This window comes from Talpa europaea (assembly GCF_964194135.1).
Source record: "Talpa europaea genome assembly, chromosome: 6".
Classification (NCBI taxonomy): Eukaryota; Metazoa; Chordata; class Mammalia; order Eulipotyphla; family Talpidae; genus Talpa; species Talpa europaea.
The window spans coordinates 69,645,035-69,661,707 of NC_140072.1; the positions used below are offsets into that span (position 1 = coordinate 69,645,035).

Sequence of the window (16,673 nt, forward strand, 5' to 3'; positions counted from 1 at the left end):
TAAAACAGTAGATTGTGATTTTGCTAAACATTAGGATTTGGGGTCTTTCGCATAAATGTTGATAAATGAATGCCAACTTTTTCAAAATATACACTAGAGTGAATTTCAGGAAATTTAGGAAATCTTATTTTTTCACTCTTAAATTTATTTCCAAGGAGGTGGTTTTAATTTTTAATTTAATTAATAGTGTCCTTGTCAGGTCAGTGTTGATTTATGAATCACACATTATGATTTGGGGAACCAACAGAATTTAACTCCTGCAAAATTCGTAATTACTTCGTAGTAATCTGAGGTATCCTCAAGTTATAAGTTAGGTAATTTGGGGTTGAAATGGTTCCTGCAGTCAAGAACCGAGACTTAAATAATTGACTCTAAACTGGATGTACTTTCTCCTCTAAACTTCACTTTCAGTTAACAATGACTGTATAACTAGTGTTGATTTTTGCAAGGTATTTTTCTTAAACTCAGTCATCAGTAATTTGATTTCCACAGTTTTGCGTTCTTTTGTATTTTAAGGTAACCAGGTGTACTTCATATTTTTAGGTTCAAGGTAAGGATCCTTCAGTGGAAGTCACACAAGACCTCATTGATGAATCAGAAGAAGAACGATTTGAAGAAATGCCTGAAACCAGCCATCTTATTGACCTGCCCACATGTGAACTCAATAAACTTGAAGAGATTGCTGACTTAGTTACCTCAGTTCTCTCCTCACCTATCCGTAGGGAAAAGCTGGCTCTGGCCTTGGAAAATGAAGGCTATATTAAGAAACTACTGCAGCTTTTCCAAGCTTGTGAGAACTTAGAAAACACTGAAGGTTTACACCATTTGTATGAAATTATTCGAGGAATCTTATTCTTAAATAAGGCAACTCTATTTGAGGTAATGTTCTCTGATGAGTGTATCATGGATGTTGTGGGATGCCTTGAATATGACCCTGCTTTGGCTCAGCCAAAAAGGCATAGAGAATTCTTAACCAAAACTGCAAAGTTTAAGGAAGTTATACCAATAACAGACTCTGAACTGAGGCAAAAAATACATCAGACTTATAGAGTACAGTATATTCAGGACATCATTTTGCCTACACCATCTGTTTTTGAAGAGAACTTTCTTTCTACTCTTACGTCTTTTATTTTCTTCAACAAAGTTGAGATAGTCAGCATGTTGCAGGTAAGTAAACTGAAGTTCTTCATAATTCTCTTTTCAGATATTTTGCCTATTAATGGTTCATATTGGTGTTCATTCCTTTTTGAAAGCTTTGTTTGATTTAATTGTGCTATCAAGCATAGAAAATGACTTTTTCTCATGGTTTTCTGAAGGAGAACAATTTCTTATTGTGACCTCTCTATGTTTTAAATGGTCTGTGATGTATGTTTTTATTTATTTTTTTGCATCTTAAAAGTCATGGAAGAATATAACAAAATTCACCATTTTAAGCATTGTTAATGGCATAATTCAAGTATATTTACAGTGTTCACAGTGATTCAGCAGTTATCACTATCTGGTTCTAGAACTCTTCTGTCATCCCAGACAAAAGCAGTTATTTTAAAATTATCTTTTACTGCATTTTTAAAATTCACTGCATATTTTAATTTTACTAAATTAAAATTAATGCAAGCTATATGTTATAAAAGTGAGCTTTGAAGATAACTGAAACTGAAAAGCACCAATTTTCTTTTTGTGGGTTTGGTGGAAATCTGTGATGAATTTCATTATTCATGTCTAGTTTTTTTCCTTTATAATTTAATGTAGTCCATGTTTTTTGTAGAAAATTGGAAAATACAGGAAAACAGAAAAGAAAATCACTCAATCCATCACCAAGAGATAATCACAATCAACATGCTAATGTTTATCCTTTTGAGACTTTAGATACACAATTTTATATTAAAACATCATTTTATACGTACTCTGTCCTTTTAAACAATGCTCAGAGTTAGCATGTATCTTTTAATACTTCAGTCATCAGTGTAAATAAAAAAGTTACTGTGGTGGTTCATCATTTTAATTATATCCTTGGGACCTACAAGGACAAGAGTCTAGAGAGTCCTAAATTATTATATTTCATTAGTTCTTATATTTTGAAAGGCTTTGGAATCTAATTACTGCCAGAATTCAGTTTTCTTTTACTGCTGTCCCTGTTCCATATTTGTTTGTTTTTTAAAGATTTATTTATTTATGCATACAAGAGCTGGGGTACAGGTCAGAGGTGTGTGGGGTGAGAGAATTCACCAGAGACAGAGTGGGGAACAGAATAGGCGGATTGACCGAAGTACACTAATGAGGGGAGCAGCGGGCGAGTCAGGAGAGGTCTGCTGTGCCATGTGGGTTGCTCTCTGGCCAGCTGGGTATCGAACTTGTGCTGCAGAGGCTGCGAATTGCTTCATAGTGCAGTGCTTAACCCCTTGCGCCACCAGGGAGGCCTCCTGTTCCATATTTGTAATTCCTCTCTTTTTTCCTGATAAGCTTTGGACTGACAAAAAGAATTCAAACTTAAACAGATCCTGAGTAAATAGGCATTCAGTTAAATTTTAAATTTTCATGCATGATCTCTAAAGTATGTTTTTGTTTTCTGAAGAGTTCTTAGTTGAAGTTTCTGGTTAAATGAGGCACTAATGTTTGTATGACTAATATTGAGTGATGTATTCAACTTTTCAAAAATGCAACATGAATATATTCTGGAATTTCAGGTTTCATGAAGAACTATCCTGTTTTCAGCTACTTTCATTATAATTCATGTAAATCATATAAATTAGTGTGACTTTACATATTTGTTAATATTTCATAGTGATTATTTCTTCTCATAGGAAGATGAGAAGTTTTTGTCTGAAGTTTTTGCACAGTTAACAGATGAGGCTACAGATGATGATAAACGGCGTGAATTAGTAAGTTTTATATTCTTGAAACGCAAACCTTTAAGAAACACTTTTTGTTTATACAGCATTTGTTGACTTTGAATTATTTAATAATTAGTATGAGATAAAAGATTTGTATTTAAATTGAATTACAAAATGATTATCCTCAAAGTTTCTACAACTTACTGTTTTGTATATTTTAGTAATTTTTTAAGCAATCTCTATGTTTTTCTCCCAGTGAGGGAAATTTTGTGCCTTACAAATCCCCAAATCAGATGTATGCTTTATGTTAGGACGAAACTACAAACTCATACATTTTTATGCTTGTAAATATATTGTAAAGATGCTTTTCTTTTTCAACAAAAAATAGGCAGATCCCTTCTTGAATAAATTAATAAATAATTTGATTCTTGGGGATTTTTTTAATGACTTCTTTGAGATAAAAACATGCTTTGGGAAAAGAAAATAGTGATTGCTATTTACCACTAGATTGCCATTATATTCAGATACTTGGGTTTTAACGAGTAATGAAAGATTGTTGACTTAAATCAGGTAAGTCATCTTTGGTGTAGTTAATTATTAACACGCACTCAGTTTTCTCTTTTGGGAATCTCTAATGTCTCCGCCAATTCTGAAAACTGATTAATGGTTTTGAGGGATGTCTGGGAAGCCCGCTGTTTATTGTAGCATGGAGTCTATGAAATATGTGCTCTAATTCAAAATATCTGCCTTACATGGGAGTTTTACTCCTTAAGCATATATTGAAAACACAGAAAGAGGTAGGTAGGTGCCCTCTAAGACTCAACATGTAATGTATATACTGTAATGTCGCTGGACAGTTAATTTTTCAAAGTTTGAGAAATACTACAATGTTTACTTTTAATGGAATGCTAGTTTTTAATAAGTTCTTTTAATAGGTTTAAGGACCCAGGATAGCTTGAAAAATCAAGTTCCTTGAGAAGGGTGAATTCTATACTGTCATAGATCACATTGCACTGCCTCAAGTTTACTTCCATATATGTCAACATCTCACTGTATTTTCTAACATTACAGGTTAATTTTTTCAAGGAATTTTGTGCATTTTCTCAGACATTACAACCTCAAAACAGGGATGCATTTTTCAAAACTTTGGCAAAATTGGGGATTCTTCCTGCTCTTGAAATTGTAATGGTAATTATACAGTTTCTTTTTATGTTTTTGAAATTATGAATTTGTAACGGATTTATATTATGAATAGAAAATTATTGTAGTAATGCATATGTGAATCTTAGTTTATGATTCACTTGATAGTGAATTATTACAGGAATGTTTCTAGTCTTCAAATTTTTGTTAACTTCAACTTGTAATACTAATATGAGATCACTTGCAGATAATAACTCAAGTGAATAAAAGTCACACATGCTTTTTTATCCTTCTGTAACAAAATTAAGTTTGTTTCATAGAAGCTAATAAAATATCTCTCCTTTTTGACCAGTGAGTGGAGTGAGAGAATGCTGTACCAAGAAGACTCATGTTGCAATATGGGGTTAGGGCAGTGGTTCTCATATTTTTGTTTTTTTTGTTTTATTTACTGGTATTGTATAAAGAAATGAAACATATTTAAAGTATTATTTTTTTAATGATAATCCTGATTGCATAATTTGACTTTTATGAAAAAAATAACTTTTCCAAAACAAAATTTAGTGAGAAGAGTAACCTCTTTTTTGCCAGTCCCTTCAGTGTCTGACTTAATAGAAGACAGCTAGAAGCTCAAAGCAGCTTCAGCGCTGAATTTGTTATGATTGCACATGTCCTGAAGTGACTGCAACTCCTACCATACTTGTAATAGACTGAGAGTGAAAAAGGCAAATAATACAGTAATACTACTATGAAAATAGTATTAACCTGTGTACATCCTGAAAGGTCATCAAACTCCTTGGCAGGATTTCCCTGGACCACACTTCAAGAACTGCTAAATAAGGGAATGTATTCAGAATCACCTGGACATCTGTAACTTACAAATACGGTCTTTCATGAATTAAAGGGTAAAAAGCATTCAGGATAATTACCTTAAAAAACTAGGTGTTTTGAAGAGTGAAACAAATGCTGTATTTTCAAAAGCATTCTCTATTTTAGGGGAGTCTTCAAAAAGAATCATTTACTAAAAAGTAAGTCTGACAAATCCAGGATCATAGATTCTAGAAATTTTTGAAACCTTGAATAGGAGACATTCACATTTTTTGCATACATTTAAGTCATGGATACACACATCCCAGAACATTTTTTTTTTTACAGCTCTTGTAAAGCATTGCTTTATAGTCATATGCTGATTGTTTAAATTCTCTGAATATTTATTTTTCTAATGATAAAAATGGACAGAAAATCGTCACTGAGCTGTCTTTTGCAATTATTTGTAAGAGGAAAGGAAGTGTAAAATATGAAGTTGTATGTTTTAATTCTAGTACAATGTCAAATCTTAAAAAGTTGGAGATGTGAATAAATTTGGGAACTGCAAGAATAACTTTTGTAAATAATCTGAGTAATCTAACTTTCCCTTTTATCAGGGCATGGATGATTTGCAAGTCAGATCAGCTGCTACAGATATATTTTCTTATCTAGTAGAGTTTAGTCCGTCCATGGTCCGAGAATTTGTAATGCAAGAAGCCCAGCAGAGTGATGATGTAAGTAAGAGTGCTCTGGTTCCATGTGAATTAGCTGTAAAGTAGTGTTTCCAAACCAGTGAGGAAAATAAAAAACATGTCTTCATCTTTTGTGAAACAAAATTAATAGATTGCTGAATAATTGTAGCTTTGGTAAGTTCAGAATATGTGGCAGTTGATTTTGTTTATTGCAAAAAGTATATAGTAGATGAGAGTCAAATTCTTAGATGTTAATCTTAAAAAATGTTCCCGTACTAGTAAAATGTTATTTCAAGCCCTTAGGTCAACTATTAAATTTCCTTTCATTTATTCAAATTTTTTTTTAAGTGGGGATAAATATTTATTAATGAGATCAACATTGTATTTTCCACTACAGAAATATTTAAACTTTCCCCTTAAACTATTTTAAGCACAAAGTGAACATAGAGTTGTTATTTACTCTTTGTCATATTAAAAATATTTTATTGTGAAGTGGAAAATACAATTACATTCCTCTTAAAGGAGGTTTTGTAAACTTTGTCTTACTATTGAATTAAACTGCAGTTGTTTTTTTATGTATTGTGTTTTATCTCTTGTCTACTAGATTTTTATGTTTTATTGTTGTTAGATATAGCCTGTGTGTGTGTGTGTGAGTATTTACTAAGTCTGTTTTAGAATTAGTTTGGGCTAATACTATAGCTTAGGCAGTAGAGCAGAAATATTTTGTGTTAAATATATTTTAAGGTTTTATTTAAAACCTAAATGTTGCTGAATGTGACTTTAAAGAAATAAATATCTAGTTTATTAATCAGTTTATAACCTCACTGTTCATACTCTTATCTCAATCATCCTTTGTAAAAGATAACTTTAAAATTAATGCTGCTGTTGCTCTATCCTGGGTGATGGGTATAATTAAAAGTATTCCTAAAAGTTCTCAGACCATGAGAATAAATTTTAACTTTTAATTTCTGCTTTAATTAGAAATGTATCCTTTTAATTAATGTATGAGACTAAGAATGGGGATAAATCAGGCTGTTGGTTTTTTGTTTTTTGTTGTTTTTTTTTTAATTTTTAAAATTAAGCCTTCCACATGCTGAATTCTGTTACATTGGCTTGTTGGTAACCTTTAAGTTGAAAAAAGGTGGACAGTTGCTATTTTGATGTTCTTTTATATAAATGTGCAGCACTTTATCTTTTCTTCCTAATATTATGGAACAGATTCGGTTTCGGGAACATGGATTACACTATTCAAAAGTGTTTTGAGACACAAAGAAATATTAGCCTTTTTTACTATCGGCATTAATTCTCCCCAAGATAGAAGGATATGTATTCAACAAAAATTGTGTCTTTTTATTATGCCACAGATTGCTCATACTTTTATAATAATGGCCTTTGAAACATTTAATTAAAGTTACTTTAGAATCTGACTGCGTAAGTAATACAGAACTACTGGCTTTTCAAGGTATTTTTAATGTATTTCTAAGGAATAAATCTATATATTAGTTTTTCAGATACAGTAATTATATTAGGGTTATTTTTTCTAAAAAGTTTTTATTTTGTAGATTTATACTGAAATAGTTACAGGTTTATGTTTATATATACATGGAATTGCTTTAAAATAATTCTGGGGAGTAGACTTACCATATAAGAAGTGAAAAAAAGAAAATGCATGAGTTAGTCTCTGTGAGTTAACTATTCAATATTTATTTCTTAAAACTGCATCAGTTTGTAAACTTTTATGTTGATTTTTTTTTTTTTTTTTTTTTTTTTTTTGTGGTGGGACCCTCGCCGGCAGCCGGGAACAAACTGGCGCTGCAGAGGCTGTGGGCAGCCTAGCAGCCCAGCGCTCAACCGCTACGCCACCAGGGGAGGCCCTGTAGAAATAATTTTATACTTAGAGGAAAGTTATAATACTTGTTAATTTGGGAGGAACTACCAAAACAAAATAGCAAAATGTGCTTTATCTAAAACTTTGTTTTTGTTACTTGCAGAATTCTCCCAATTTAAGACATTTATTTTCATTCCATGCAGGTCCCTTACTGCATCTCCTTCAGTTACTACCTTTTTTCCCCCAATAAAAACATTCTCCAATCCACTGAGTTGATGTCAGAACTTTTTCCTTAGACATGAGCAGTCATTTTGTGTTCTACTTTAATGTTTAAGATTTCTGCATTAAAAATATAGAAAGCAAATTTTGTACTTATATGCTGCTTTGTAGCTTTTTTTTTAAAGCAACAATTTTAAATGCTTTTTTTTTTTTGCCATATCTAATCTAGGTCAAGTCATTTTTTTTTTAACATTTATCCTTTTTTATACATTTTTTAGACAATATTTGCTTCCCCGCATCCCCTCAGATTGAGTCCCCATAGAATTTCCTTACCCAAGGCACCCGTGCACCATCACCACAGTCCCCTGTGCTCCTCCCCCCGTGCCTCTCCCTCCTCTCCCTCCTCCTCCCATGCAGTATGTCTCTGGTTTATAATAGTCTGTTTTTGCTCTGTTGTGTTTGTACTGTTATTATTCTTTTTTTTTTTTTAACACTGATGTCTTATTTGGTTCCCCTATATTCCTGTTATAAGTGAAACCATCCGATATTTTTCTTTCTCCTTCAGGCTTATTTCACTGAGCATAATTCCTTCTAGCTCCATCCACGTTGCTGCAAATAGCATGAGTTTATCTTCTTTGATTGCTGAATAATATTCCATTGTGTATATGTACCACATCTTCTTGATCCAGTCATCTATTTTTGGACATTTGGGTTGTTTCCAGGTTTTACCTGTTGTAAATAGTGCTGCAATAAACATAGGTGTACAGGTGTTCTTTTGAATCACTGTTTTTGTGTCCTTTGGGTAGATCCCTAGTAGTGGAATTGCTGGGTCATATGGTAGCTCCATTTTTAGTAGACTGAGGAACTGCCAGCTTTCCACAGTGGTTAGACCAGTTTGCACTCCCACCAGCAATGTAGGAAAGTTCCTTTTTCACCACATCCTCGCCAACATTTGTTATTGCTTGTTTTTTTGATATGTGCCATTCTTACTGGTGTAAGGTGGTATCTCAGTGTGATTTTGATTTGCATTTCCCTGATAATAAGGGATGTTGAACATTTTTTCATATGCCTGTTGGTCATTTGCATTTCCTCTTTGGAGAAATGTCTTTTGAGTTGTTATGCTCATTTCTTGACTGGATTGTTTATTTTGTTTTTGTTGAGCCATGTGAATTCTTTGTATATCTTTGTGATCAGTCCCTTATCAGTTGACTGGAGTGCAAAGATTTTTTTCCCAATCATTGCTGTGTCTCTCTGTTTTGGTTAATGTCTCTTTGGCTGTCCAGAAGCTTTTCAGTTTGATGTAATCCCAGGTGTTTATCTTTGCCTTCACTATCACTGCTTTGGGTGATGAGTCTTTAAAGATGTTTCTGAGATGTATGTCTTGTCGTGTTTTACCTATATTTTCTTCTATATATTTTATGGTTTCAGGTCTTATGTCCAGTTTTTTTATCCATTTTGAGTTGATATTTGTGCATAGTGAGAGGTAGTGGTCTAGTTTCTTTTTTTTGCATATGGAGGTCCAGTTTTCCCAGCACCATTTATTGAACAAACTGTCCATGTTCCCATTGCATATTCTTTGCTCCTTTGTCAAAGATTAGTTGTTCATGTAAGTGTGGCTTTATTTCTGGGCTCTCTATTCAGTTCTGTTGGTCTATTTGTCTATTTTTGTTCCAATACCAAACTGTCCTAATTATTATGGCTTTGTAATATAGCTTGAAGTTTGGAAGTGTGATACCTCCTTTCTCCTTTGTTTTCATCAGTAGGGCTTTGGCTATTTGTGGTTTTTTGTGGTTCCATATGAATTTCATCAGTGTTTGTTCTGTTTCTTTGAAGAATGTCTTTGGGATTTTTATTGGAATAGCATTGAATCTGTATATTGCATTTGGGAGGATGGCCATTTTAATAATGTTAATTCTTCCAATCCATGAGCAGGGGATGTCTTTCCATTTCTTTGTGTCTTCTTCTATTTCTTTTAACAGTGTTTTATAATTTTCTTTCTATAGGTCTTTCACCTCTTTTGTTAGGTTTCTTCCCAAGTATTTGATTTTTTTTGGTTTCAATTATAAAAGGGATGGTTTTCTTGATTTCTTCTTCTTCAGATTGATTGTGTATAGGAAGCCTACTGATTTTTGTGTGTTGATTTTGTATCCTGCTACTTTACTGAACTGGTTGATTATTTTGAGTAGTTTTTCTGTGGAGTTTTTCGGGTTCTCTATATTATCATATCATCTGCAAATAGTGATAGTTTTACTTCTTCTTTCCCTAGTTGGATTCCTCGTATGTCTTCCTCTTGTCTTATTGCCCTGCCTAGGACCTCCAGTATTATATTGAAGAGCAGTGGTGAGAGAGGACATCCTTGTCTTGTTCCTGATCTTAAAGGAAAGGCCTTCAGCTTTTCGCCATTGAGAATAATGTTGGCAGTGGGTTTGTTGTATATGGCTTTTATCATGTTAAGGTATGTTTCTTCAATCTGGAGAATTTCAAGGGCCTTCATCGTAAATTGATGTTGGACTTTGTCGAATGCTTTCTCAGCATCTATTGATATGATTGTATGGTTTTTATTTTTCTTTTTGTTGATGTGTTGGATTACACTTACCGATTTTTGTATGTTGAACCATCCTTGTACCCCTGGGATGAATCCCACTTGATCGTGGTGTAGTGGTGTACTATCCCTTTGATGCATTGTTGGATTCCGTTGGCTAGGACTTTGTTGAGGATTTTTGCATCAGTGTTCATTAGGGAGATTGGCCTGTTATTTTCTTTTCCTGTCTTTGTTTGGTTTTGGTATTAATGTAATGTTGGTTTCGTAGAGCGTATTTGGTAGTGTTCCTTCTTTTTCAATTTTTTGAAAGAGTTTGTGTAAGATAGGCACTAATTCAATGCTGAACATTTAGTAGAATTCATTTGTGAAGCCGTGTGAGCCTGGCCTTTGTTTTTGGGGAGTGCTTTGATTACTGCCTCAATTTTGCTGCTTGTAATTGGTCTGTTTAGTTCTGTTTCTTCTTTGTCCAGCTTTGGATGATTATATCATTCTAGAAATTTGTTCATCTCTTCTAGATTGTTGAATTTGTTTGCATGTAAGTGTTCATAGTAATCTCTGATTATTCTTTTGATTTCTACTGAGTCTGTTGTGATTTCTCCTCTTTCATTTTTGTAATCCTATTTATATTTGTTTTCTCCTGTTTTTTCTTTGTGAGCCTGGCTAGAGGTTTGTCTATTTTGTTTATTTTTTCAAAGAACCAACTTTTGGTTTCATCGATCTTTTGGATTTTTTTTTTTTAATTTCCAATTCGTTTATTTCTGCTTTGATTTTTATTATTTCCTTTCTTCTACTGGCTTTAGGGTTTTTTGTTGTTCTTTTTCTAGCTCTTTGAGATGTTAGATTAGGTTGTTTCTTTCAGTTCTTTCTTCTTTGTTGATGTGAGCCTGTACTGCTATATATTTTCCTCTTATTACTGCTTTTGCTGCATCCCATACATTCTGGAACGTGGTGTCCTCCTTGTCACTCAACTCAAAGTATTTTTTAATGTCTTCTTTGCTCTCCTCATTAATCCAGTGGTCTTCCAGTAGTGTGGATTTCAGTCTCCATGAAGTGGGAGGGTTCCTTGTTTTCTTTTCATGATTTATTTCTACCTTGATGCCTTTATGATCGAAGAAGATAGTTGAAATGATTTTGACTTCATGTATCTGTTGTTGTTTGTCTTGTGGCCCAGTATGTGATCGATTCTGGAGAATGATCCATGCGCACTTAAGAAAAATGTGTATTCAGCTTTTTTTGGGTGCAGTGTCCTATAGATGTCTGTTAAGTCCATGAGTTCTATGTCTTTATTTAGGGCTCTAGTGTCTTTGTTTATTTTTTGTCTTGATCATTCCATTGGTGAAAGTGGAGTGTTGAAGTCTCCCACTATATATGTATTTTCTTTAATGTCTGTTTTCAGAGCTGATAATAATTGTCTAATATATTTTGGTGCTCCTTCATTTGGTGAGTATATGTTGATGAGTGTTATATCTTCCTGATGTATTGTACCCTTGATCATATTGTAGTGTCCATCTATGTCTCTTTTTACCTTTTTTAATTTGAAGACTATTTCATTTGATATAAGTATGGCTGTTCCTGCCTTCTTTTTTGGTCCTTTTGCTTGTAGGATTGTTTTCCCACCTTTTACTTTCAGTCTGTGTTTATGTTTTGTGGTTAAATGTGTTTCCTGGAGACAGCAGAAGGTTGGATTTTGTTTTTTAATCCAGCTTGCTACTCTCTGTCTTTTTATTGATGAGCTTAATCTATTTACATTTAGAGTTAATATTGATATGTTGGCATCTGTGTTTGCCATTTTGTTTGTCTTTTTGTGGTTTTATTCCTTGCTTTATTCTGTTCTTCTTGTTCATTCCTATGTTGGTTTTGGCTTTAGGACTTCTTGTAGAATTTTTTGGAGTGGGGGTTTAGTTGTAATGAATTTCTGGAGTTTCTGTTTGTCTGAGAAAGTCCATATTTTTTCTTTGTAGAGGAAGGAGAGCTTTGCAGGGTAAAGTATTCTTGGTTGGCATTTGCTGTGTTGAAGTTTGCTGAATATGTTACTCCATTCTCTTCTTGCCCATAATGTTTCTTCGGAGAAGGTCTGAAGTTAACCTATTGGTTTTCCCTTATAAGTTATCTGTTTCTTCCCCCTTGCCAGTTTCATTATTTTTTCCTTGTCTTAGACACTTGCAAGCTTTACTATTAGGTGTAGTTTACTATACTACTTTACTATTAGGTGTAGTTTACTTTACTATTGCTGTAGTTTTCTTTTCATTGTGGTAATTGGGAGTTCTTCTCCTGTCTTGTATGTCTATATTCATCTCCTTTTACATGCTTGCAGGTTTTCTTTAATTATCTCCTTGAATAATTTCTCAGTTCCTTTGTCTTTCTCTTCACCTTCTCAAATGCCTATAACTTACATTTCCTTTCTTCATGGAGACTGATAATTGTGTAAGAGTCTCCTCATACTGCTTCATTTGCACTTCTCCTTTTCTCTTTTGGCTCTTTTTATTTCTGTATCTTTGAGAGTACTGATCTGTTCTTCTATTTTATCGATTCTGTTTTTATTGCTATTCTCTGAGTTCTTTAAGTCCTCTAGTAATCTTTTAATCTCCTGTGTTTCTTTTCTTTCCTTTCTTAAGGTCTCAGTTTCATTCTTCAGTTCAGTGATGATTTGTCTCAAATCATTTTTTCCTTTTCATTTTCTTTCTGCTTTTTAACCATGATGATCATTAATTCTCTATTTGATAGGCCGAGAAGTTCTTCCATGTCATTGTTGAGTTCTGGTGACACTGTTTCTTTTTGTAATGTGTCCTCCTGCTGGCTTGCTTGGCTATTTATATTTTTTCTTCTCCCTGTTGTTTATTTTGTAATTAGTTCTATGCGTTGGGACGTTGTGCCACTGGTGTTGGCAGGCATCTCTTTGGAGTGCTCCTTTAGGGGTACCGGAAACTGTTTACCAGACTGAGACCAGCACTGGTAGGCCAAAACTCCACCAGGGTGTTGATGTTGTGTTTCTGGGCACTGTCCCTTACAGTTTCCTCGCTCTGTATTTACTCATTTCCAACAGGGAATCAACTAGTTGGTGATTTTGTTCTGGTCACGATGTGGCGCCAGAGATCCAAACTTGCTGACCTGTGTTTTTTTCCAGTGGTTCTCTGAGATAAGGAGTTCTCTTGGCGGAGGGGAGGAACTCAACACAGGGGCTCTTATTCCATTGGGTGCTGTTCTGCCCGATGTTCACCCCGTGCTGTGCCAGCAGATGTATGGATCCTGCGCCCTGACTTCTGCACTCTACGTCTCAGTTCTAGGGCTTTCAGATCCAAAACACTGACTGTCACCCTGTGCAGTGACCGCTGCTATGGTGTGTCCCATGCCCCGGTACCTGTGCCTGGCTCTCAGTTCTAGGATGGGGTCTTGCTCCATGCCTTATTTCCCTCTTTACCCCCGTTTGAGTGGCCCACCCTCTCTCAGAATCCCAGGGTGTTTTTGGGATCCCTGATTTGCAACTATGAGGGTGTTGGTGATTTTTTTCTGGTTGCTAGGTGGCGCCAGAGATCTTTCCTAGTGTCCTTCCAGAACTGTTTTTTCCCGGTGGGTCCAGGGGAACAGAGTGGGAATGGCATGGAGAGCCTCAATGGCATGGGGGTGCTATTTCTGCCCTGTGCCCCACCATCGTGGGGATCCCGCACTCTGAATTTCGTGCCCCGGGTCTCTGTTCCAAAGACCTCATATTCCAGGACGCATACTGTAGCCCAGTTAAGTGTACGCAGAAATGGCGCCTTTTGCATCCTGCTCCCATGTCCAGGCGCCTGGTTTCTGATTACTCAGTGAGGGACATTCACCTCAATGATGGCTCCAGCATGTCTACCAGCAAGTCTAGGTCGCAGGCGTGGGACCTGGGCAGCCGCGAACCTCAATCCGTGTATGCATTTCGAGAGCGCCGCTTTCCCGCACAAGCTTACCGGCTGGCCTTTGGCTTTTTGTAGGTCTCCATAGAGTCCTTATCTTCCTCTAATGGCGCCTGGAGTCAATTGCTCACCTCTGCTGCGATTCCTGCCCTGTTCTCTACATTTCCCATTCACAGGGTGCGGTTCCTGAAATAGTTCCTTTCCACTCACAGTCCCGCTTGATGTGTGGTTTGTTCTTGTTGGTTGTTTTTGTTTGTTTGTTTTCCTCCTTTGTGTTGGTGGGAGGGTGGGGGAGGATAGCAGGGTTCTGTGCTTTCCTCCCTTCTAGTCCTCTTTTATGGCAACTTTCTTCTTCGGGCAGTTTGCCAGAGTTGCCTGTTTATCTTCCGTGTCCCAGTTCTCACAGGGACCTGCCGCTTTTCCTCCCTATTAACATTTTTTTTTAATGGGAGATCTTACTTGCAGCGTTTCCCTGCCACCATGTTGATCTCTCTCTCCCATGTAGCGCTTTTTATTAATATCCAAGACCATTACTAATGAAACAACAAATCTGTTTGGCATTAAACAATGTTTCCTGTGGTGAGTTGTGTGCTAGGTTGTTTTTTTTTTTTTTCCCTCATATTTTTACTAGAAAGGATTTTCTGGTTAGAAACTAAGATGATCTGTGTTATGGTATCACATAATGTGTAGGCCTTGCTTGATCGGTCAGTTTTTGTTTTTTTTAAAATGACTTTTCAGTGTATTGCATGGAATTACACTACTCCAAGTTATAAGCAGACCCAAACTGGTTACATTATACAAACTGGGATATTTAAACTTGTGACCAAGGGGCAGGAGGGAAATTCTGCTCATTGCAGGGGAATTCTCACTTAGCTTCAGTGAGCCAAAAGCACTTACAAACCTATGAACATTGAGCTCGTTGTCTCTAGCCAGTCCAGTCTCTCCAAGAAACTGTCATATGTTTTTGTGCTTGTCATGCTGTAGCTTGGGTCAGCTGCTTAATTCATACCTGAGACGGATGTCATGAATGAGAATCTATTAGAACCTCTAGTAAATAACAATCTCTGATAAATGGTGTTTTCAGCTTCCCTTTATTGAAGGTATCATAAAGGATCATATGCTCTTTTTTTCTCTCTAGTGTTTGTAAAACTTTGAAAAAATAAACCAATGTTTAAAAAAGTTAATGTCTTTTTTTTTTTTTTTCCCCTACATGATTCTGATTTTGTGCTTTCATTTTGTATATTTGTCTTACCTCCAAACCAGGCCTAATAGGAACATGTTTTCTTCCAGGATATCCTTCTCATTAATGTAGTAATTGAACAAATGATCTGTGATACTGATCCTGAACTAGGAGGTGCCGTTCAGTTAATGGGACTTCTTCGTACTCTAATTGATCCAGAGAACATGCTGGCTACAACTAATGTAAGAAATTACACTGAGATAAAACCAATTGCTTTTGTCAGTTCTAGGTGATTTTTATTTTTTTTTTATATATATATACACACACACATACTTGTATATATGCATGTATATGTATACATATTGAGTAAATTATGAAGGTATAAATTATGTGTACATACACTATTTCAATTTGTACAATATTTAGAAACAATAAGTAAGTATTCATATACTTGCTAGTCAAGTAACAGTGGTATTCCTATATCAATTTGTGGCAAAAATACAAGATTGTGATCTGTAAAATTCTTAGTAATATGTTAGTTCCATTTATGACCCTTGGCTTCTATATATTAATCTCTTAAATTTAATATACAACAATATGAATATACTTAAAAACTCATCTTTCAGTTAAAAATGGCAAAAATAGTAAATTTTATGTTGTGTGTTTATCACAATAAAGAAAAATATGTAACATAGTGAATGATCTCAACTGAATGATCTCAGCTGTATAGTAAAAAATAAATTAATGCTAATAGTGGCTATATCAATATGATAGGATTTTTTTCTTGTTGAAATTCCCTCCTATTTAGAAAATATAAATTATTTTTAAATCATTGTAAGTGTATGGAACCAGTTATGTAAAACAATAGCAAATAATCAAAAGGCATTATTTTCCAAATAACAAATTTTAAAAAGATGTAAATTTTACCCTGTTTATAGTAACTTAGTAGATTCAGTGGTTTTTCAAATTTGGATACATTAGTGAAATTGGTGTTTCAGATTTTAAGCAGGTTGCTGCTACATGACTTGGTTTGAATTTTCATTGTATTTCATATTAAAAGCATATTTGAAAAAAATTTATGAATAATTTTATTCAGAAAAATTTATAATTGTTTTAATTTTCATTTAATATGAAATAGACTTGATTTTTCAGTTCTGTAGAAGTAAGATGAAGGTGAGTATAACTAACTTTTTGGTTTTTTCACATTATCTGTTGTTTGTGTATGACCTCCATTGCTACTTTTTAAGATGTTTTATTAATAATAAAGGTAATAAAATATTTTTTAATTCTGTATGTTTCAGAAAACTGAAAAAAGTGAATTTCTGAATTTCTTCTACAACCATTGTATGCATGTTCTCACAGCACCACTTTTAACCAATACTTCAGAAGACAAATGTGAAAAGGGTATGGTCTCTTACTTACCTATTTATGGTTTCTGTCTTAAGAAGGAAGTTAAATGTTATAACTAACAGATTGTTTACTTGGTGCTTTATACAACAGTTAATTTACTACTGAAAAATTTAAATTACAATATAAACTCATGATTTCCCTTG

The 16,673-nt window shown here is 34.5% G+C and overlaps 1 protein-coding gene across 6 annotated transcripts in view; it reads left to right on the forward strand.

Annotated features, from left to right (window-relative positions):
- PPP4R3B (protein phosphatase 4 regulatory subunit 3B) overlaps positions 1-16,673 on the forward strand; it is a gene marked incomplete at both ends in the record, with an annotated part of 55,031 nt that overhangs the window by 18,528 nt on the left and 19,830 nt on the right. For 4 of the 6 annotated variants that reach the window (XM_084235351.1, XM_084235352.1, XM_084235355.1 and 1 more), the window contains 6 exons: positions 544-1,167; positions 2,802-2,879; positions 3,903-4,019; positions 5,393-5,509; positions 15,231-15,362; positions 16,422-16,524. In XM_084235351.1, the coding sequence (XP_084091477.1) occupies positions 544-1,167; positions 2,802-2,879; positions 3,903-4,019; positions 5,393-5,509; positions 15,231-15,362; positions 16,422-16,524 (1,171 nt within the window). The remainder of the gene's footprint in view (positions 1-543; positions 1,168-2,801; positions 2,880-3,902; positions 4,020-5,392; positions 5,510-15,230; positions 15,363-16,421; positions 16,525-16,673) is intronic. The other 2 variants (XM_084235356.1, XM_084235354.1) reach the window with 2 other exon arrangements.